Raw genomic sequence first — 24,284 nt, forward strand, 5'->3', positions numbered from 1 at the left:
ACAAACTACTCTGATGATACTTGTTTCTTATTGTATACCCCAGTATTTCTCTCCTTAAATTATTCTTTTTTTAAAAAAATGCTTCAGCAGTAAACATTCTCTCTAGCCATCAGCCATCTTTATTCATCAATATATTTATGAACTATCTGGAAAAGAGCTGATATAGAAGGGAAATAGAAAAGAGACGAAGACTTAGGCAATTTCCCAGTAGGATAGGAAGTGAAGAAACTGCAGCTGGAAGGAAGATAACTGAAGAGAGCATCAGGAGGTGTTATGAAGGCCTATAGGACGATCTAAGGGAGAGGGAGAAGGGGGGAAAAAGGAATTGTAATGGTAGTGTGTAGATGTGTTGAAGGACTTTTACTCTGAATGGAAGCATTATAAATACTGAACCTCTGTAACCACTAGATTTAAGCTCGTATAAAATCAGAACTAGACAGCACCTTACCTACAGGAATCCCAAATTATTCTAAATTAAAAAGTCCATAAAATTGACTTTTATTTTCCTTTAATAAAAAAAGGAAACTGTCTGATGTAAAGGAAAGCTCCCAATCTCTAGCATCCAATGCTTGTGGATCCCATAGGGAGAGTAAATATATTCCGATAATTAAGATAAAACAGAAAGAAATAATTGCATGTAGCAAGTTGATATTTTGTGACTGGCCATCCCACCTAAATATTTGATGAAAGTGTGTGTAGGCTTTAATGTTCCGTGTCTGTCCACTGAATCAGTAGTGGGTTCTAAAACCATTTACTATCAGTTTGTGCATGCGATGCTTCTGCGCATGTGGAGAAGCATCCCAGGCAGGTGGGCGGAGCTTCCCGCCGCTTGTGCTACCAGTTCTAAGAACTGGTCCAAACAGGGAGCAACCCATCACTGCACTGAACCCAAAAGGTTGTTTACCCCCTGCTGAGAACCATCTCTTATATTTTCATCCTCCACTGGCATGAATCATATCACCTGTCCCTACCAATTGAGACTTCTTTCTTATCTTTCTTGCATATTTGCACACTTGCCATCAGAGCAGCAACAATGATAATCAACTTGTTCAGACAAAATCTCCTGCCCTCACTAGGCTGCACAGTATATTTCATGAGCTGTAGAAAAAAAAGATAAGCATAAGAAAGAATGGACATTAACATAATTATTGAATAGGTACAAGAGGCGCTTCCTATGCCTCAGTGATTAACTTGAATTGTTGTTTGTTCAAGGAGAAAAAAGCCGAGACTCCTTTCTTCCTTATCTGATAAATATCCTTCTTTCCTTCTAAACGTAATCCTTTATAAGTAACGTTATTTATTTATTTATTTTATTGGATTTGTATGCTGCCCCTCTCCGCAGACTCGGGGCGGCTAACAACAATGATAAAAACAGCATGTAGAAATTCAATTAATAAAACAACTAAAAACCCTTATAATAAAACCAAACATACACACAAACATACCATGCATAACTTGTAATGGCCTAGGGGGAAGGAATATCTCAACTCCCCCATGCCAGTAATTAAAAAATTGAAAGTATACTTACCAGTTTATAAAACATATATTTAAATATTAGAATTGTCCTTTCCAAATAGCATTTTTGTTATCTAATCCTGCAATGTATAACAATATGCATACTTTACCTCTTTTTTTGGCATAATGGTCAATAAATAATACATTTTCATCTTTTTCTTGAATGTGTTGAGTATGGTAGACACCAAAGACATTATTTTTATTTGTTCCTTCACTTATATTTATCCAGCTGATCTCTACAACGTTACTAAGTTCATTTGTTTCTAAGCAATAGATACTGTTTCACATACAACTTAATCTTTTCTAATTTTACTTTTGAATATATTGTATCCTTTGGTTGCTGTATTCTAACAGTGGGAATTAAATTTCTGTTACATCTAATAAATCACACGTGCATTTCTGAATGGGGAACTTAAGCTCGTCTTGTTTATTTCCCATACTCTGAATTTTAGCTCAGAGTATGAGAAATAAACAAAATGAACGCAAACTCATAAAAGTTATGTCCTTCATGGGCCAATGAACTTTATAGGTCAATGTTCTTTCTGGCTTCTTCCACAAAAACGGTTTTAAAAGCTCAGTTTCACAAATACTCCCACATTCTACAATATACAAATGTTTATCCAACGTCCTTATTTCAGGGTTTTGTTTCAACCCTCATCAAGGTTAGAGCTTGTTCTGGCAAACACATATTTATTTGTCCTTATAAAATACAACCCATTTCGTGCCAGCAACACACCACCTGGATATCTCACACCATATTTCAGAAAGAAAATATCTTCCATTGATATTTTGCAGAGCTAATCTTTCAATTGCAGTATTCTTATTTCTATTTCCTCTTCTCTTTCATAGAGTGGAAGGACGGATGAGAATTTTATCTGACCTGCAGGATCTTGAGATTCTTTCCGTGTATCATTTATCCACTTATATTTTAGGAAAGGAAATTGCTAGTGGACTTGATAAATGGTGATACTATATATAGTTAGACTGCATTCTCCTCTGTCTTTTGTTGCAATGTCTCTTTTCTTTGAACTAATAAAACCTTGCCCATTCTCATTAGTTTGTCCTTTTGGGTGTATTCTACCTGGCAATTTGGTGGCTAAAAGCATTTAAAATGCATCTCCTCGAGATTTTAGCATCTGTGCTAAGAGATACAGTCCTTAAGATAATCACACATTGCAAGGTGTACTGGGCATTCAAGGTTAACACAAATCCTAAAATTATACCTGGAAAACAACTTTCAGTCAGTGTGGGTTTTTCATCATGGGCATGGCTTACTTAGTATTGAGTTAGTAGTTTAACTACCATAATTATCAGCAGCCATTTTCCAGACATATTTCAAGAGTATTTTTATTAAGAGCATATTACAATACTTGTGTCACAAAGGCATGAATAATTGTGAATCCAACAGCAAATCCTATTTATATAGAAATTATTTCTATTAATGATGATGTTGCTTACTTTAAAATGAAATGTATGGTTGAATAAAAAAAAGTTAAATGAATGGAATACAAAGAAAAATGTATATGAATTGGATTTTTTCTCTTTTTTTAACTTCCTTTTTTATTATTATTAAGAAAGGTTAAATTACATGAAAAAACTTCTTTTCTTACCTAAAATACTGTATTGGTTTGACAAATTCTAGTGTTTTTCTTTTCTGTATTAGAAAGACTTCTACTACGAGCGGGGCAATTGTAGCCCCTGTATATGTTAAATGTATGTTTGTCTTCTTCGTCCTTTTATAATAATCAATAAAAATACTTAAAAATAAAATAAAATGAAATGAGATGCAGCTGTCATTTATACATGCCTATTTTATTTTTTATTAGATTTAGGTATCACCCCTTCTCGTCTAAAGGGGAGAATTTTAATAAAAAGAGTAGGTTGGTGAAGGCTACAGTTATGACATGAATAATGGTATTTTTTGACAACAAAACAAAATAATATGAGACACACTTTTAATGTTACATTTCTTTCATTGTGTACCTTTGAATTTTTTCAAAGGTTTGTATGTTGACCCCGGGACTGTTTGTTCTTATTTAGGGCAAATGACATTATCCATTGAGATTGCTATCAAAGTCACGTGTCCTCTTAAAAGAAGCTCCCCCCGCCCAAGTTGTATATTACTATAATATGAAGTTTCATTGGCAAAATCAATTGTCATCAATAGGAAAATATCACCAAAAGGAATTTTGGAAATAACAGGAAACCATAATTATTTTGGCTAAGATTTATTGTCTTTATTTCCTACAGGAATACCAATTATGTTTGAAATATCCTAAAACTATAGTTTACATATACTAACATATGCCCGAGATTTGCATACAGCATTCTTTTTGTGATAATCACTAGATGTTTCCTGTCAATTGTGCCATGGATAGATATTCTGTATTAGTAAACATCCATGTTATGTGCTAGTTAGTAATTTCTATTAGGAAATGCCATCCTAATTTTGTCCCATTAAACTGTCACAGTTAGAGACAGTTTGGTGTGATAGTTAAGGTGGCAGGCTAGAAAGTGAGACATCATGAGTTCTAGTCCCATTTTAAGCATGAAGCCAACTGGATGACTATGGTCCAGCCCCTCTTTCTCAACCCTAGGAAGGAGGCAATGGAAAACCACTTCCAAGATTCTGCCAAAGAACCTGCAGACAGTTGCAAAAAGATAACACTGTCTTGAAGGCACACAGGCATAGTTTGACTCTGCTTATTATTTTGTAAGCAAAGAAGATGCATACATACAATACCTTCAATTCAAGTTTCAAATACAGTACTTGTTTTCCTTCAGTAATAATTATTTGGGGGAAAATATTTATTCATATTTTTATGGAGAGATGTACTCTAATATAGCTTTCCCAATCTGATAATCACTCACCCAAAAGGAAGTATTACGGTACTTCTAGAACTGCAAACCAGTGTCATAGATTGTAATTCTTAGAGTTGTAAAATCAATATATATAGATAGTAACGGGAGGGATCCTGGCCTCTCTTATTAAAACACAAAGGTGGCAATGTGATGTGAATGGGCACTCCCACACTTCTTGCCCAAAGATTCTCTAAAAATCATTTAATTTTTTAAAAAAATTACAAATGAAGCTGCCATGTTATAAATTCAGGCACCAGCTTCTACTGCAGAAATGATTTTACCTCCACAAAAATCCCTCTGGAACAATAGAGGACACCCAGGAGACTCATTCACATTTCCTTAAATTGGTGCTTCAGTGATTAGTTATGTCTGCCATTATACCTACAGGATTGGCTGGCAGCTGTAGAGAAAAAACCATCACAAAATGCATTGCTTTGGAGATGCAATTGGGCCACATCTCCAAATATTGCTCATTCCTCATTTAGATGTTTCCTTCTTCTAGGTCATTTGTCTCAAAGTATTGCTATTTATTAAGGATTGGAGAAAGGTCAGGAGTCTCTACATCCTTTCCCTATATTGGTTGCCTTTTAGAATTGCTTCCCCTTGAGTTTGGTGTTTTTCAAGCTAGAAGTATTTGTTGGTTAACTCATCAGTGGACAGATTAATGTAGAAATAAATTATTATGACCAGTGACATCTACTTTTTATTTTTGTATTTCCCAGAGATTTTTGGAGAATAACAGCATCATTGCTTGTTACAATGAACTGATTCAAATAGAACATGGTGAGGTACGATCACAGTTCAAATTACGGTATGTAAGCATATTTGTTACTATTCATCCTCTGGGTTAGTAGAAAAAGCAGAGTCCTGGTATTCAATAAAGATGATTCTGTTCAGATTTTATTCATTTATTTATTTTGTTTTGTCAAGTACGTATTGGTGGTATACAAAGATATAACAATGTTTATATACATGATACTAGTAAGAGAGAAACATTAGGACAGGGATGGAAGGCACGCTGGTGCACTTACTTACTTACTTACTTACTTACTTACTTACTTACTTACTTACTTATTTATTTATTGAAACAGAGAAACATAGAAGACTGACGGCAGAAAAAGACCTCATGGTCCATCTAGTCTGCCCTTATACTATTTTCTGTATTTTATCTTAGGATGGATATATGTTTCTCCCAGGCATGTTTAAATTCAGTTACTGTGGATTTATCTACCATGTCTGCTGGAAGTTTGTTCCAAGGATCTACTACTCTTTCAGTAAAATAATATTTTCTCATGTTACTTTTGATCTTTCCCCCAAATAACTTCAGATTGTGTCCCCTTGTTCTTGTGTTCACTGTCCTATTAAAAACACTTCCCTATTTATTTATTTATTTATTCATTCATTCATTCATTCATTCAATTTTTATGCCGCCCTTTTTCTTAGACTCAGGGCGGCTTACAGCATGTTAGAAATAGCACTTTTTAACAGAGCCAGCCTATTGTCCCCACAATCCGGGTCCTCATTTTACCCACCTTGGAAGGATGGAAGGCTGAGTCAACCTTGAGCCGGTGATGAGATTTGAACCGCTGACCTACAAATCTATGCATGCCCCTTACTGACCTCTTAGGAATGTTTGGCAGAATAAGAATGGAAATTATTCGAGGAGAGAACAAACCTAGAACTAAGTTAGAAAAAGTAATCAGTGGAATGACTTGCTTGCAGAAGTTGAGGGTGCTCCAACACTGGAGGCCTTTAAAAAGAGATTCAAAAATTATTTGTCTGAAATGGTATTCCTGCTTGAGCAGGGAGTTGGACTAGAAGGCTTCCAAAGTCCCTTACAACTCTGTTATTATATATCTCCAATGCTGGGTATTTATGTATTAAGAATAGCTTTTTTGACTTTTGAATTGTAGGTTTCTCATTGTTAAAAATACTCTCAAAAACTAAGTTCAAAACTGCCTATATTTCAGGGATAATTGTCAGATAGGTTTTACATGAGGAATTTTTTCGTCATCTAAAAGTCTTTCAGGGTTCATCTATAATATGGTACTTCCATACCTTTGTATCACCAGATCAGACGATTTCTTAATAGCTAGAACTACCCTTTAAAAATAATAACTCAGTAGACATCAGATCAATGTTGCAGAGAATGGCTGGGGCTAATTTTTTTAATGCTGTTTGATGGATTGCATTCCATTTGCGGCTTTAGCCCATTCATTCATTCATTCATTCATTCATTCATTCATTCATTCGTTCATTCAGATATTTGCCTATTTTTGTAAATGTATTTTTATTTGAAAAATCAATGGAAATATTCGCCTCCGTGAGCAACACCAAATGTCAGTAGGTACAATCTCAGGAAGACACATAAATATATTTCAACTACCTGCAACTTGTGTGTTGTGGGTTGCCTCCTCCTGTTTTACTATGTGGAACTCTAAACTTCTGTTAATCAGAAACATTTTCCCCACAAAGTACCACTTTGTGTTAGATTGCAAAGGTAGACTGATGACTGGATCTCCACACTCAGGCAAGATGCAAATTGTGACATGAATAAAAGCATGCCTATGTAATACATTTGAGGAAACATCTGGCAATAATTGTGTTAAGACCATGCCTTTCTGATTTCTTTCCTCCTGCCAAATAAAAATTATAATTTTATATGGGAAGTGGGATCTATTTATATTACTGCAATAGTATATCATTCATTTATTAATGACATTAATGTTGCATAGTTGGTAAACTAATATATTCTAAAAAGTATATTTTTGCAGGAAGGTGATGGATTTCCATGGATTTGCATAGGAATTAATCAGTCATAGCATCCTGAATTGTTCCATCACAGATTCTAATAGTTTCTATTTATTGATTAATTACAGGGCTTGCAATTCAGTGTTCACTGCACTGGAACACTGTCATGAAGCAATAGAAATAACTAGTGAAGATCATATTATTCAGGTATGGAAAAAAAGCACAACTGCCCTTAGAAAATTCATTTATCAATGTTACTTTAAACTAATAAAGGGAAGAATCACCACTTTTGCCTATAGTATATGCACAAAGGTATAAATTCTGTTTAGATATTACAGTGTTCCCTCGATTTTCGCGGATTCAAACTTCGCGAATAGCCTATACCACGGTTTTTCAAAAAATATTAATTAAAAAATACTTCACGGGTTTTTTTCTATACCATGGTTTTTCCCGCCTGATGACCTCATACGTCATCACCAAACTAATAATTTTTGCAAATCAATAACAAAAAACCAATTATTGTTAATAAATAATTATGTTTATAAATATCAGGATCACTAAGTGTCTTATTCAATGGTGAGTGCCAGTAATAATGGTGAGTATATTATTGTTAAGGGAATGGGAAATGGTAATTTAGGGGTTTAAAGTGTTAAAGGATGGCTTGTGATACTGTCCATAGCCAAAAATGGTGTATTTACTTTTGCATCTCTACTTCGCGGAAATTCGACTTTCGCGGGCGGTCTTGGAACGCATCCCCCGCGAAAATCGAGGGAACACTGTATTTGTAAATTCTGTTTAGATATTGTTTGTCCTCCATATTAACCTACCCAGGCTTCATACTCTGGGGAATCCAGAGCATGATACCGTGGTCTTTCGAGACTGGAGGATGCCAATGCAATTATTTGTCTAGGGAGGTCCTCAGACTTTTCAACTTTAAGTTTTGTGAACTTCAACTGTCAATTCTATGCTGGATGGAGAATTCTGGAAGTTGAAGTCCACAAGTCTTAAAGTTGAAAAGTTTGAGGACCTCAAACAGAAGTTTTCTGTAATTTATTTTGGAACTCTTTTCTATTGGTACATTTGCAGTGAGCAAATACAAAGCAAAGCCTTTCTATTTAAGCATTTGCCTTGGAGGTTTCCCACCCTGAGATTGTGCAAACAGAATATGAAATTTATCAAAATTTTATTTTAAATTTTCTGTAGTTGCTTGTAAACTTCATTTCATTATTATTTTTTTACAGTATGTTAATCCAGCCTTTGAAGAGATGATGGGCTACCAGAAGGGAGAGTTAATAGGGAAAGAACTGACAGAGCTTCCAAAAAGTGACAGAAACCACGCAGATCTGTTAGATACAATCAATACATGCATCAAAAGAGGAAAAGTGGGTGATAAATACACAATGCTTTTTGCATTCTTTAATGTAATCAATTTTTTACGATCTCAATATGAAAAATCACTGGAATCTTCTTTACTAGAGAGGGTTAGGCAGAGACTGGGGTAGTTATTTGCCATGGATGTTTTAACTCGGAGTAGAAGGTTGGACTCAATGTTGTCCATGAACACTTTCATCTCTATAAGTCTACGGAGATTCTCAGTGACCCAGGTCATGGTTGTCCCGAATATGTTTTTTCAGGTGGCAACTGGACTTTCTTGTGTTTTTTTTAAAATTAGAAAATCTATGATTCTCTGTATGTGTGGTACAGTATGAATATGGCATGCTGCATGAAAGGCCACCTGACTGAGAAAGACTAGACGGTAACTTTGTGGATATCACCTAGGGAAGAACTGCAACAGATTTTATTGATTGATTGATTGATTGATTGATTGGATTTGTATGCCGCCCCTCTCCGGAGACTCGGGGCGGCTAACAGCAATAATAAGACAGCGTACAATAATAATCCAATAATAAAAACGATTAAAAACCCATTAATATAAAAAAACCAAACATACATACAGACATACCATGCATAAAATTGTAAAGGCCGTGGGGGAAAGAGTATCTTAATTCTCCCATGCCTGGCGGCAGAGGTGGGTTTTAAGTAGCTCACGGAAGGCAAGGAGAGTGGGGGCAATTCTAATTTCTGGGGGGAGTTGGTTCCAGAGGGCCGGGGCCGCCACAGAGAAGGTTCTTCCCCTGGGTCCCGCCAAGCAGCATTGTTTAGTTGACGGGACCCGAAGAAGACCCACTCTGTGGGACCTAACTGGTCGCTGGGATTCGTGTGGCAGAAGGCGGTCTCTGAGATAATCTGGTCCAGTGCCATGAAGGGCTTTATAGGTCATAACCAACACTTTGAATTGTGACCAGAGACTGATCGGCAACCAATACAGACTGCGGAGTGTTGGTGTAACATGGGCATACTTTGGGAAGCCCATGACTGCTCTCGCAGCTGCATTCTGCACGATCTGAAGTTTCCGAACACTTTTCAAAGGTAGCCCCATGTAGAGAGCGTTACAGTAGTTGAGCCTCGAGGTGATGAGGGCATGAGTGACTGTGAGCAGTGACTCCCGGTCCAAATAGGGTCACAACTGGTTATTATTACTTTTAGTAAGGCAGATTGACTTCTTTTTAAAAAATTCTGGTTTCACTTGGCTTTTTAGGAATGGCAAGGAGTTTATTACGCTCGAAGAAAATCAGGCGATAATATCCAGCAGCATGTTAAGATAACACCCGTGACAGGTCAAGGAGGGTAAGTGTGTTAATTAAAAATAAATGCATTGACTATAAGTGATGTGTATCAAGTTTATTTATCATATTTATAAGTGATAAGATTGCCTCTTGGATCAAGTTCTGTTGACATGGTTTCTCTTTGTTTTACATCCAACCAGGGATAAGTAGCACCAATACCTTTTGCTAAATTGAAATTAGAAGTTTAGGATTTGATTATCTCAGGCATGTTACAAATTTTATACAAATTAAATACCATTTATCTCATTCAATGAAATGACAGAAGTTTCTGTTGCAGCATTAGGCAGAGTTTTGTTACCATCAGTTGCTTTACATTAGAGGTGTCAAACTTGCAGCCCGCAGGCCGGATACATCACACACTGCCCACCCCATTTTAGCGAAGGGGAAAAGATTGTGATACATCACATGATTGCAGTATGAAGTCGCGAGTTTGACACCTCTAATGGTACGTGTACCTGCTCTGCATGTACAGGATTCTAATGGAAAATCATCTTGTGTTCTTCATCCCTTTTTTCCTCACACCAATATTAGTGTGTGCCGATGATAAGCTATGGATGTTTTATAGAATGATCTCAATAACTGCCAAAAGTAATAAATACAGCAATGCAATAAACTAATTGGATCTAGATTTTTTTCTATATTGCATTTGATAATAATGGATTCTTTTTGTTTTCATAGAAAAATTCGACATTTTGTATCTATCAAAAAACTGTGTTGCAGCAATGATAGAAACAAGCAGGTATGATTTTCCTTTTGCACAATTGTTTGTTGACTTCTTATTAACTACTGGAAGTTTCCAAAGTTTTAAATTATGTATAACTTAAAATACAAATGTGAAATCACATTATCATAAAAAGGATCTTTTGACAGTGAACCAAGGTTGAAATACTTCCTGTTCGCTCATGCCTGTTGGTTGTTGGAGAGCCAGTCATGAAGGGAGCGCGAGGTTCCGCCCATCTGCCCGGATGCTGCCATTTGGGTTCTTTTATCATCTGCGCATGTGCAAAGCATTCTGTGCATGCATAGAGGGCAAAAGAACCCAAATGGCAGCATCCAGGCAGGTGGGCGGAGCCTCGTGCTCCCTTCATGACCGGCTCTCTGGCAAATGACAGGCACGAGCTAACAGGGAGCATTTTACCCCTGCAGTGAACATTTGCTGCTTGGAAAGATGATATTAGATTTGTTACATTGTTGTTATTGTTGTGAGCCACCCCGAATCTTCGGAGAGGGGCGGCATGCAAATTAATCAGTTATTACTATTATTATTATTATTATTATTATTATTATTATTAGTAGTAGTAGTAGTAGTAGTATTTATTTTAGCAGCCTCTCCTATGTCTATGTCTTATCAAATACAGCAAATTAGATTCAAATTTCTCTGTTTTGGAGTGGAAAGTTATGGTAATTCAATTATACTGTTATAGTCATTCAGTTCCAATGCAATAAGGGAGTAGCTAAACAGAGATAACAGCTGATAGATTGATATAAGCTCAAGTAATCTATATACCGTGTTTCCCCGAAAATAAGACAGCTTCTTGTATTAATTTTTGCTCCCAAAGATGTGCTACGTCTTATTTTCAGGGGATGTCTTATTTTTTCCCAATGGATTGTATTCTGTATCCTGCTGCAGCAAAAACGCATCCAAACACACAGGCACATGTTAGATGCGTGTTGGATGTGTTTTAAATCTTATTGATGCAGCGTTTTGGGATGCAATTTATGAACAGCAGTGTTATATATGTTCTGTTCAGGAACGCTGCGAAATGAAACATCTCCTACGTCTTACTTTCGGGGGATGCCTTATATTAGGCAATTCTATGAAACCTCTCCTGTGTCTTACTTTCGGGGATGACTTATTTTCAGGGAAACAGGGTAGTAGAGATGGGAAACCCTTGGCATCCAACAATAACTTATTTTTTTCTTTGACATCCCACCAAGAAAACTGATAGAAGACAAAGTCAGTTTTTCCTGAACAATCTCCAAGTTCTATCTGTCTGAAAAAAAATGTTTTTTATGGCCTTCAATAGTTTTTGATTAAGAAAGTAAAGGGATTGTCACTGCTAAATACGCTTTGTAGCAGGTCTTTATCTAGCTATTAGAACGGGAGCTCATGTGTCTCTTTTGTGTTTCCTTTTTTTATATAACTTAAGACTTACAGGATACATCATGATGAAAAGTGCACAGGAGATCAATTTCAATCAGGTTAGAAAATAGTCTTTCTATTATTTGAAGAATCAGAACCAGTCTTACTATTTGGCTGAAGGATGATTTATATCAGTGACAGCTAATCTTTTTGTCATTGCGTACTAAAAGTGCCTGCAAGCCCGCATCCATAACGCAATACACATATGACACTCCCCCTGTGCATGTGCACCCCCCTCAGTCAGATCTGACCCATGTCGCTTTGGCCCAGTCTACCCAATGCAAAGAGGAAACGTCAGACTAGTATGGCTTCAATCCGGTCAATCTGCTTTGGCCCAGTCTACCCAAGATGAAGAGGAAGCATTGGGCCATCATGACTCCAGCCCAGTCTATTCAATACACAGAGGAAACATGGCATAAAGCTGGCCACACCCACCAGTTGACCACGCCCACTCAGTTGACCATGCATACCCAGCCCCCTGAGGTCAACCACAGCCCTGATGACATTGAGTTTGACCCCCCCTGTCATAGATTATGATTGTGTGGCATAGGGCCAGGCCATTTATTTACTTCTACTAGTGTTTCTGCCAACCTCACCAGATACATTGGGCGTGTGCCCTCTCATTGCATCCTGGAATAATGCATTTTCACTGCTGTCCCTGCTCTGTGGAACTCTTCCATCTTCAAAACATTGGGTGGCTCTAATCTTTTTAGTCTTTTATATTGGGGCAGGTGGAACTGAAGCTCTGCTAGTATGGATGCTTAATTGTTGATTGATTAGAACAGAGTAGAATAGAGTAGAATAGAATAGAATATAATTTTATTGGCCTGGTGTGATTGGACACACAAGGAATTTGTCTTGGTGCAGATGCTCTCAGCGTGCATAAAAGAAAAAGATACATTTGTCAAGTATCATATGGTACAACACTTAATGATTGTCATAGGGGTCAAATAAGCAATGAAGAAACAATATTAATAAAAATCTCAGGATACAAGCAACAAGTTACAGTCATACAGTCCTAAGTGGGAGGAAATGAGTGATAGGAATGATGAGAAAAACTAGTAGGAATAGAAGTGCAGATTTAGTAAAAAGTTTGACAGTGTTGAGGGAATTATTTGTTTAGTAGAGTGATGGTGTTGGGGAAGAAACTGTTCTTGTGTCTAGTTGTCTTGGTGTGCAGTGCTCTGTAGCGACGTTTTGAGGGTAGGAGTTGAAACAGTTTGTGTCCAGGATGCGAGGGGTCAGTAAATATTTTCCCCGCCCTCTTTTTGACTCGTGCAGTATACAAGTCCTCAATGGAAAGCAGGCTGGCAGCAATTGTTGGGTATCAAACAGGTTGTGTTGGGGGGATTTCTTATTTTTAATCCTATAAATTGTGTAGAGACACCTGCATGAAATAGATGACCATAAGAATGTTATAAATGCACACAGACTGAGAGTGCGGGGTGTGTGTATTGTGGCTAAATACCACTCATTTAGAAATAAGATATAAAATAATGCATATATAAACTCATGGGCTCAATATATTCCTAGTTATTCTCTGATAGGGTTTTTTAAACAACATATTATCATTAAATCAAATCAATTTTAGCATAAAATAAGGCAGGAGTAAAATTGGGTTTGAAAGTATTTTTTCCATTGTTTAACTTATTCTGCCATTCAATAGCCAAGACAGTTGGAAAAAGAAAGTGTTGGTTAGTTTGTTTCTGTTATCGTTTTCTATTTAACTGAGGAAGGGTTCATTTTTAAATTTCTGATCTGTAGTTGGGAGGCAATTAGTCAGTCTTTTATTTTTTTTATTAAATATTTTTATTGTTTTTCAAAAAGACAAAGACATACAACATTAAACATTTAAGGAGCTACCATTGCTCCGCTTGCCGTAGAAGTCTTACTAATACAGAAATATAAAAAACCCTGTTATCAGATCAATGCAGAAATGCCATACGTGTAAATTACATTCTTATTGAATTTAACTCTATATTTTTAATATTAAACTTAATAATTATAATTTCTTTATATTTTAAAATATTATATACTTATACAAAAAGAAAAGGAAGAAACAAAATATTAGTAATACAGAAAAAAGAAAAAATATACACTTCTAAGTCTTTTAATATGGGGACAAAATGTGGCTGTGAAAATAAATCCCACTCATTTTAAAATCCTTCCTTTAACATTTATAGATTCTCACTCCTTCAGATGCAAGAAGAGGAGGAAAGAATCCATTGATACTAAATCAATATCTTCTCAAAGTAGTGATGGTAAGAAATGAAATACTGTATACAGGATATATCCCTACAGAGCCCTATGTTAAAGAGAACTGCAATTGATGGTTTAAGTAACTGGCATTTGATTTAATATTTTATAATCTTTTTCCAACTGTCTTGGCTATTGAATAGCAGGAAGAGGCAGGATAAGTTTAAACAATGGGGGGAAATGGGCAATTTCTTATTTTTTAATTATACAGGTAGTCCTCTTGTACCGACCACAATTAGGACTAGCAATTCTGCCACTCAGCAACACAGATTGCAAAGTGAAATGTCATGTTACCACACCTGATTTATGACATTCAGCTGCGGTCCTTAAATGAATCGCCCTTGGTCATTGAGCAAGTCATTGCTGACTTCCCCACTGACTTTGCTTCTGGGAAACTGGCAGTGAAGGTTGCAAATGATGATCACATGACCCCAGGATTCTGTAGCCAACATAAATACAGTAGTACCCCTAGATACGAGCATAATTCGTTCCATAAGGGAGCTTGTCTCTCGAGGCAACTCGTATTCTGGAACAAATAACTTTCCCCCCCTCTGAGATAACCAAAAGCAAGGATTCTAACCAAAAGCAAGGATTCTTGCGCCACCTAGTGACGCTCGGCTCGCATCCTGAATTTCAGCTCGGGAGTAGAACAGAAATATCTCTCCCCTCCTAGCTCGTATCTGGAAATACTCGCATGTAGAGCAGCTCGTATCTAGAGGTACTACAGTATATATCGGTTGCCAAATGCCTGTATTGCAGTCACATATTTAAAGGGATGCTGCAAAGGCCTCTTTCTTTCTTTCTTTCTTTCTTTCTTTCTTTCTTTCTTTCTTTCTTCCTTCCTTCCTTTCTTTCTTTCTTCCTTCCTTCCTTCTTTCTATCATTCATTCATTCATTCATTCATTTATTCATTTATTTGAGTTGAAAGGGACCTTGTAGGTCATCTAGTCCAGTGTTTCCCAATCTTGGCAACTTGAAGATATTTGGACTTCAACTCCCAGAATTCCCCAGGCAGCGAAGTCCAGATATCTTCAAGTTGCCAAGGTTGGGAAACACTGATCTAGTCCAATCCCCTGCTCAAGCAGGAATCCTAAACCACCCCAGTCAGGTGGCAGTCCAATTCCTCTTGAATATGTTGAGTGTTGGGGCGTTCACAACTTCTGCTGGCAGGCCATTCCATTGGTTGATCACCGTCATCGTCAGGACATCCCTCCTTATTTCAAAGTTGAATCTCTCCTTGGTCAGTTTCCATCCATTGCTCCTGGTCTGGCCTGCTGGTGCCCTGGAAAATAATGTGACTCCTTCCTGTCTATGGCAACCCCTTAGGTACCTGTATACAGTCATCATGTCCCCCCTGGCCCTCCTTTTCGCTAGACTATCCATGCCCAGTTCCAGTAACCTCTCTTCGTATGTCTTGGTTTCTAGTCCCTTTATCATTTTGGTTGCTCTCTTCTGTACATCTTCAAGGAGTGCTCATAAATCTCTTTTTTCAACACTATCATAACTTTGAACAGTCACAAAACCAGCAGTCGATAGGGGAGAACTACCTATATAAGCTAAATTAAGTTCCAACTTAACTATAGTTCATAAAATCATATACCAAAATGTCCTACCTGTTAACGACTATTTCACCTTCAACTGCAACAACACACGAGCACAAAATCAATTTAAACTAAATGTCAACCGCTTCAAACTTGCCTGCAAAAGTACGACTTCAGCAACAGAGTAATCAACACCTGGAATGCACTACCTGACTGTGGTTTCTACTCCTAAGCCCAAAACCTTTAATCTTAGACTACAATTGACATCTCCCCCTTTCTAAGAGGTCTGTAAGGGGTGTGCATAAGTACACCATTGTGCCTACTGTCCCTGTCCTATTATCTTCTTTGTTACTTTTTATCATTACTTATCTAATGTTTTATTTGTACAAATTACCACCCTATACAGTAATTGTTTGACAAAATAAATAAAAATATGCAACATAAACGTAAGAACATATTATTTGGAACAGTCTAATTTAAAACAATGCAACGTATAAGAGAGTAGTGTTTTTAAATTTTTCAAGTAGCCTTTTTAAAAAGCTTAATTCTTTTCCTTTTAATGCAGCAACAAGTTTACAGAATCACCGATATTCATCTATAGCAAGAATCCACTCCATGACAATAGAAGCTCCAATTACAAAGGTATGAGGCCAAGACTTTCTGATGTCATTTTATACATCAACAATCCTTTGCAAAATAAAAAAATGAGCACATCTATTTTCATTATACTTATTGGAATATCAATTCTTGTCATAGAGAGATGTTGAGATCTACCATAAATAAGAGTATCTATTTATAAATTGTTGGTTGTTTCACAAAAAGTCAATGTAATGAATTTTTAATAGAATTATTTATTGGCCAAGTGTGATTGGAAACACAAGGAATTTGTCTTTGGTGCATCTGCTCTCAGTGTACATAAAAAAACCCCATACATTTGTCAAGAATCATGAGGTACAAAACTTAATGATTGTCATAGGGGTCAAATAAGCAATGAGGAAACAATATTAATAAAAATCTTAAGGATACAAGCAACAAATTACAGTCATACAGTCATAGGTGGGAAGAAATGAGTAATAGGAATGATGAGAAAAACTAGTAGAAATAGAAGTGCAGACTTAGTAAAAAGTTTGACAGAGTTGAGGGAATTTTTTGTTTAGCAGAGTGATGGCATTTGGGGAAAAACCGATCTTGTGTCTCGTTGTCTGGGTGTGCAGTGCTCTGTAGCGACGTTTTGAGAGTAGGAGTTGAAAACGTTTTTGTCCAGGATACGAGGGATATAAAATATGCAAATTTTTAAAAACATTTAATTGATTGAAGAATTAATCATTTTAAAAGCCAACTCCTTTATTGGGTTCATAGTTCTTTTACAGTGATAACTCAGTATGCAAATACACTGGATTCAAATCAACAATGGCCCTTGTTATTTCCTTTCCATTTGTAATCCTACAGGTTATAAATATAATCAATTCAGCTCAAGAGAATAGTCCTGTGACTGTAGCAGAAGCTTTGGACAGAGTGTTGGAAATCTTACGAACAACAGAACTTTATTCTCCACAGTTAGGAACCAAAGACGACGACCCTCATACTAGTGATCTTGTCGGAGGTCTGATGACTGTGAGTAAAGAGACATAAATGACTTCATTGGTTTCACTATAAAATTGGGGTCCTTTTGCTGTACATCTCTACCATTAAAAACATACTAAAAAAGAAATGTACCATATTTTTCATAGTATAAGATGCACCTTTTTCCCCTAAAGGAGGGTGGAAATGTTGGTGCGTCTTATACACTGAATACAGCTAGTTTTGACCTTCGGAAGGCCCTACCAGACATGCCATTTTTATAAAAAATAGACCCATTTTTTTTGCAAAAATGGGTCTATTTTTTATAAAAATGGGATGCGCAGAAGGTTTGGGTGGCTTGCCGTATGTTCCTGGGGGGCTGGGGGAAGGCAAAAACACCTTCATTTATGCAAAAAAACCCACCCAGCCAAAAAAGGGCCTTTTTTTGCAAAAAAAGAGGGGGTTGCGTTTCCCCCAGCCTCAAGAGGCCTCCTCAACCATCTGCCCACTCATTTTTGCAAAAAATGAGTGAAAACCGAGTCAATTTTTCTGAAAAATGGGGTGCACAGAGGGTTTGGGAAACTTACAGAGAGCTCCAGGAAGGACAAAACCTTTTTTTTCTTACTTACCTCTTTGAAATCTTGGTGCGTCTTATACGCTGGTGCATCTTATAGTCCGAAAAATATAAAAGAAAGCAGTTGTAGTCATTGCAGGAGAAATAGTTTTAGATTCTTGTCCATAAGGAGAATAAAATGTTATGAGAGACCTCTTCTAGATTAATCATAAAAACAGATTGGTCTGGCAATCTCACACTACTTACCAGAGCTTACAAAACTTTTGCCAGACCCATCCTCGAATACAGCTCATCTGTTTGGAACCCATATCGCATCTCAGACATTAACACCCTTGAAAATGTCCAAAGATACTTCACCAGAAGAGCCCTTCACTCCTCCACTCGAAATAGAATACCCTACGAGACTAGACTTTCAATCCTGGGCCTAGAAAGTTTAGAACTAAGACGCCTTAAACAAGATCTAAGTATTGCCCACAAGATCATATGCTGCAACGTCCTGCCTGTCGGCGACTACTTCAGCTTCAACCACAACAACATAAGAGCACACAACAGATTTAAACTTAATATTAACAGCTCCAAACTTGACTGTAAAAAATATGACTTCAGTAACCGAGTTGTCAAAGTGTGGAACTCATTACTGGACTCCATAGTGTCATCTCCAAACCCCCAACACTTTACCCTTAGATTATCTACGGTTGACCTATCCAGATTCCTAAGAGGTCAGTAAGGGGCGAGTACAAGTGCACTAGAGTGCCTTCTGTCCCCTGTCCTATTGCTCTCCTATATCTCCTATACCTCTCTTCTATTCCTATATCTCTTCTTCTATTCTTTCACTGATGTGTTCTATTACTATACCTTCTTTTCTATTATTTCTTAGATATATTTTACTATGAGTATCTCCTCTATAACCTTCATCATGTATTTTACTATGTGTATATAGATATATACATGGTTCAACGAGGAGCTCCGGGAGTTGAAACGCCAGAAGAGACGTCTAGAGAAGCGATGGAGGAAGAGCAAGTCTGAATCCGATTGAACACTTGTAAGAGCTTTTATTAAGACTTACAAAGTGGCGCTCAAGGCGGCAAGATGCGCATATCATGCCGCCTTGATTGCATCAGCGGAATCCCGCCCGGCCGCTCTGTTTAGGGTGACCCGCTCCCTTCTTAACCAGGGGGGAACTGGGGAGCCCTTACAGAGTAGTGCCGAGGACTTTAACACGTTTTTCGCTGATAAAATCGCTCAGATTCGGGCGGACCTCTTCTCCAATTGGAAAACAGAGTCGGCTGACAACGAGTCAGTCGAGGTGACTGGGGCCCGTACTTGTCCACCTGTCTGGGAAGAGTTTGATCTGGTGACACCTGATGAAGTGGACAAGGCCATTGGAGCTGTGAGTTCCACCACCTGTTTACTGGATCCGTATCCCTCCTGGCTGGTCTCGGCCGGCAGGGAGGTGACACGGAGCTGGGTCCAGGAGATTATCAACGCTTCCTTGGGGAGGGGATCCTTTCCATCATCCTATAAAGAGGCGCTTGTGTGCCCCCTCCTCAAGAAGCCTTCCCTGGACCCAGCCGTACTTAATAACTACCGGCCAGTCTCCAACCTTCCCTTTATGGGGAAGGTTGTCGAGAAGGTGGTGGCACTCCAGCTCCAACGGTCCTTGGAAGAAGCCGATTATCTAGGTCTCCAGCAGTTGGGTTTCAGGCCCGGTTACAGCATGGAAACTGCTTTGGTCGCGTTGATGGATGATCTCTGGCGGGCCCGGGACAGGGGTTTATCCTCTGTCCTGGTGCTTCTTGACCTCTCAGCGGCTTTCGATACCATCGACCATGGTATCCTTCTGCACCGGCTGGAGGGGTTGGGGGTGGGAGGCACTGTTCTCCAGTGGTTCTCCTCCTACCTCTCCGGTCGGTCGCAGTCGGTGTTAGTGGGGGGCCAGAGGTCGACTCCGAGGTCTCTCCCTTATTCACAGTCACTCATGCCCTCATCACCTCGAGGTTCGACTACTGTAATGCTCTCTACATGGGGCTACCTTTGAAAAGTGTTCGGAAACTTCAGATCGTGCAGAATGCAGCTGCGAGAGCAGTCATGGGCTTACGTAGGTATGCCCATGTTTCACCAACACTCCGCAGTCTGCATTGGTTGCCGATCAACTTCCGGTCACAATTCAAAGTGTTGGTTATGACCTTTAAAGCCCTTCATGGCACTGGACCAGAATATCTCCGAGACCGCCTGCTGCCGCACGAATCCCAGCGACCGATTAGGTCCCACAGAGTGGGCCTTCTCCAGGTCCCGTCAACTAAACAATGTCGGTTGGCGGGCCCCAGGGGAAGAGCCTTCACTGTGGCGGCCCCGACCCTCTGGAACCAGCTCCCCCCCGGAGATTAGAACTGCCCCTACTCTCCTTGCCTTTCGTAAACTCCTTAAGACCCACCTCTGTCGTCAGGCATGGGGGAACTGAAACATCTCCCCCGGGGAGATACAATTTATGAATGGTATGTTTATATGTATATGTGTTTAGAATATGGGGTCTTTTAAATATTTTTAAACAGTAATTTAGATTTGTTGTAGATTGTTTTTTCACTTGTTGTGAGCCGCCCCGAGTCTGCGGAGAGGGGCGGCATACAAATCTAAATAATAAATAAAATAAATAAATAAATACCCACTAAAACCCTCATTGTGTATTGGCCAAAATAAATAAATAAATAAAAATAAATAAAGATGAAATGAAAGTGTGATGAAAATTCTGCAAACTCACATCTTATTTTTATGAATGTTGAAGTGTGATAGAAGAGATTAGTTGTTATCTTCTCATTTTTACTCGAAAATTTGGAGTACCTCCTTTAGTAAACCTTGAGGAAATAAAGCAGTATTCATTAGATATTGGGTAGGAATCAGGTTGCACTGCATTTTCAGTGATTTTTTTTGCAGATTATGTAGAAAATTTATATATTTATGTATTTATTTAATTCGGGTTTTTTGCCGCCCAATCCCAAAGGACTCAGGGCAGCTTATAGCAACAATATAAATACAAAATGATAAAAAGAAGTCAAATTTAAAATCTAAACATTTATAAAACCCTAATTAAAAACCCATAAATTTAGCAATCACAACAACATGCAACATTCATATGATTTGGCCATGAAAGTTGTTAATTCATGGTCCCCCAGGCCTGCTGGCAAAGCCAGGTCTTATATAGACATCAGGGGGGGAGTTGATTCCATAGAGCCGGGGCAGCAACAGAGAAGGCCCTCCTCTGTGGTCCCACCAACCTGCACTGCTTAGTCGACGAGACCCGGAGGAGGCCAACTCTGTGTGCTCTAATTGGTCTCTGGGACATATGCAGCAGGAGACGGTTCCATAAATGGTCTGGTCCTGAGCCATGTAGGAGATTATAGGTAATAACCAACACCTTGAATTGTGCCCGGAGACTAATAGGAAGCCAGTGGAGCTCACGGAACGTAGGTGTTATATGGGTGCACCGAGGTACCCCTGTGATATCTCAGGCAGCTGCATTCTGGACCATTTGGAGTCTCCGAATACTCTTCAAGGGTATCTCCATGTAGAGTGCATTGCAATAATCAAGTCGGGAGGTGATGAGGGACTGAGGGACTGTGCATAGAGCCTCCTGGTCCAAATAGGGCCGCAACTGGTAAACCAGGTGAACCTGGGCAAAAGTCCCCCTGATCACAGCCGAGAGATGGTGATCAAGGCTCAGCTGTGGATCCAAGAGGACACCCAAGTTGTGGACTCGATCTGAGGGGGTCAGTGATTCTCCCCCCAGAACAATGGACGGACAGATCGCATAGTCCTTAGGAGGAAATGCCCACAGCCATTCAGTCTTGTCTGGGTTGAGCTTGTTGGCCCCCATCCAGACATATAGGCACTTTATAATTACTTTTAACATTCATATTCATATAGTATCTATTAGAAATGTCATTATCTTGCTGTTTAACTATTGTTGTGGTTAGTTCTGGCCCAGTTTCTGCCCCAAGGAATGTGCAGGTGGATGTGGGGGAAACATCCACATGCCGCAGGCCTGTTTTGCTCCCGATGGAATCTGCTGATGAAGCCTCCTCTGACCAAGGAAGCATGAGTGACAGGGAAGAGGGGAGTTTGGCAGACAGCCCAGGAGCAGATCAATCATCTGTATCATCCCTGGATTCTGAACAAGAGTTAATGACACATCCATGCATGCGTAGAGTGATGCATAGGAGACAACAACTGAAGGATTATTACAAGAGAAAATGAGTCCACCTGTGGTTGGGTGGGGCTGCTGTAATTAGTGCTACAGATAAAAGTGCAGCCTGGTGTTTTGGCCTCATGGTAGTTTATCTGATTCATTGTTTCATCAAGATCGTGGTTTTTGTGCTGTTCAAGATTGTGTGTGAACTCTCTGGACTTTAGAATTGGACTCAATTTCCCAGTTATTGGGTGAGCAATTGGGTTGCATTTCACCTGTGCCTTGTGTGTATCAGAAAATCCCTTTGACATTTAAAAAGGGAGCTGTTTCTGTTTTTCTGTTTATAAAAACTTTTGGGTTTTCCTTTTATCGTGTGGTGTGTGTCTTCTTGGACTAATTACCCTGTAATTACGGGCGGTTGAAACACGCCGGCAGAACAACTATAATATTTGTAATAAATTACATTTATTAAAATGTAATTTCATCTTTTTTCTCTTGGTATATGGAATGCTTTTCTTCTTTTTATTATTTCAGGATGGCTTGAAAAAACTGTCAGGAAATGACTATGTATTTTCTAAAAGTAAGTTTCTATATTAAACCCTCTTTATTTTTTCTTTCATGTTAATATTGCAGAAAAATTGATTTTGCTGAAAAAAACAGGAATGCAAAACTTTAATTATCTTAATTTATTTCATTATGTCATTATTTCATGTCTTTTGAATTTGGTGCATAAAGAGTTTAGATGTAATAGTTTTCATATAGCATTTGGAAAAATAAGTTTATCCTTTTTTACTCCAAACTACTTGGAGGGCAGTAGTCAGAAAATATTCATTGCTTTGCTGTAATACAAGAAATAACAGAATAATAGAGTTTGAAAAGACTTTAGGGGTTTTCTAATCCAATTCCCTCTCAAGGGGAACCCTATACCTTTCTGGACAAATGGCAGTCCAATTTCTTTTTTAAAATTGTGAGTGGAAGGATCACTCACACCTTCTGAGGGCTAGCTTTTCCGCTGGTTAATTGTTCTCATTGTCAGGAAATTTTGCCTTAATTCTAGGTTCAACTTGAGTTGAGGGTAAAACAATACATGCAATTTACATAGGCTTTTGTAAAGCCTTTGATTCAGTACTACATGACAAACTACTTCCGAAACTCAAATCCTATGGCATCTCAGGTCCCTTTCATGATTGGATAACTGTATTCTTATCAAATAGAATGCAACTATAATTGTAACTATGTATAAGGTCCAGCAGCTGACAGCTTCCCCTTTTATAGGGAGTGTCAGATGGCTTAACCAATCATCAGCCTCCCATTTTCCCACTTGAATGGATGACCTAGTTGTAACTATGCAGTCTGGATATCTAACACCTTCCAATTTTGTATGCAAAACTGATTGAATATTACTCTAAATACTGTGTTTGCATCAATGCGCAAACTTCATTATTGCTTTATTAAATAGACTGCTTGCATGTTCTGATGGCCTTAGACTCCCTCTTCTAGAATTACGAGTTATTACTTGTACCTAGCTGGTTTTTGCTAAAGCAACACTGGGGTCACTATCACCGGCACTGAAAAAGTATCAAGGATGCTGTGGATTTTATATTTTCACATGTAGAAAAGTTCTCACACATTCAAGTTGAAAAACTAACTTTTTGAGTGACCTACTAAAAGCGATAGCATTAATGTGTTCAACACTGATAGGCCTCAGTCACTTTGTAAGATGGAGAAGAAAGAAGTGCAAAAGTCATTGCAGGAATCTCTCCAAACCTAGGAAGTATCTCGGCCAATGTCTTTTTGGGGTAGCTTCTCTTCATCAGCAAATGGGTATATATTTACGGGACCGTCTCTTGCCGCATACCTCCCAGAGACCAATAAGAATACACAGAGTTGGCCTACTCCAGGTCTCGTTGACTAAGCAGTGCAGGTTGGCAGGACTGCAGGGGAGGGTCCTTCTCTGTTGCTGCCCCAGCTCTATGGAATCAACTCCCCCCCCCGATGTCCATACTGCTCCCACCCTGCTGGTCTTCCATAAGGCCACAAAAACCTGGCTTTGCCGGCAGGCCTGGGGGCCATGAATTAACAACTATCATGGCCAAATTGTATGAATGGTGTGCATGCATGCGGACTGGATAGTTTAGTTATGGGTTTTAATTAAACTATCCAGTCCGCATACATGCATACCATTCATACAATTTGGCCATGATAGTTGTTA

The 24,284-nt window shown here is 38.5% G+C and overlaps 1 protein-coding gene across 2 annotated transcripts in view; it reads left to right on the forward strand.

The window, feature by feature from the left end:
* The window catches only part of PDE8B (phosphodiesterase 8B), a 71,149-nt gene that overhangs the window by 31,488 nt on the left and 15,377 nt on the right, over nucleotides 1-24,284 (forward strand). For both annotated transcript variants that reach the window (XM_070743213.1, XM_070743214.1), the window contains exons 6-15: nucleotides 5,100-5,188; nucleotides 7,257-7,335; nucleotides 8,370-8,510; nucleotides 9,728-9,816; nucleotides 10,494-10,554; nucleotides 11,966-12,017; nucleotides 14,142-14,219; nucleotides 16,321-16,397; nucleotides 17,205-17,369; nucleotides 22,607-22,652. In XM_070743213.1, the coding sequence (XP_070599314.1) occupies nucleotides 5,100-5,188; nucleotides 7,257-7,335; nucleotides 8,370-8,510; nucleotides 9,728-9,816; nucleotides 10,494-10,554; nucleotides 11,966-12,017; nucleotides 14,142-14,219; nucleotides 16,321-16,397; nucleotides 17,205-17,369; nucleotides 22,607-22,652 (877 nt within the window). The remainder of the gene's footprint in view (nucleotides 1-5,099; nucleotides 5,189-7,256; nucleotides 7,336-8,369; nucleotides 8,511-9,727; nucleotides 9,817-10,493; nucleotides 10,555-11,965; nucleotides 12,018-14,141; nucleotides 14,220-16,320; nucleotides 16,398-17,204; nucleotides 17,370-22,606; nucleotides 22,653-24,284) is intronic.

The sequence above is a fragment of the Erythrolamprus reginae genome, chromosome 2 (genome assembly GCF_031021105.1).
Source record: "Erythrolamprus reginae isolate rEryReg1 chromosome 2, rEryReg1.hap1, whole genome shotgun sequence".
NCBI lineage: Eukaryota > Metazoa > Chordata > Lepidosauria > Squamata > Dipsadidae > Erythrolamprus > Erythrolamprus reginae.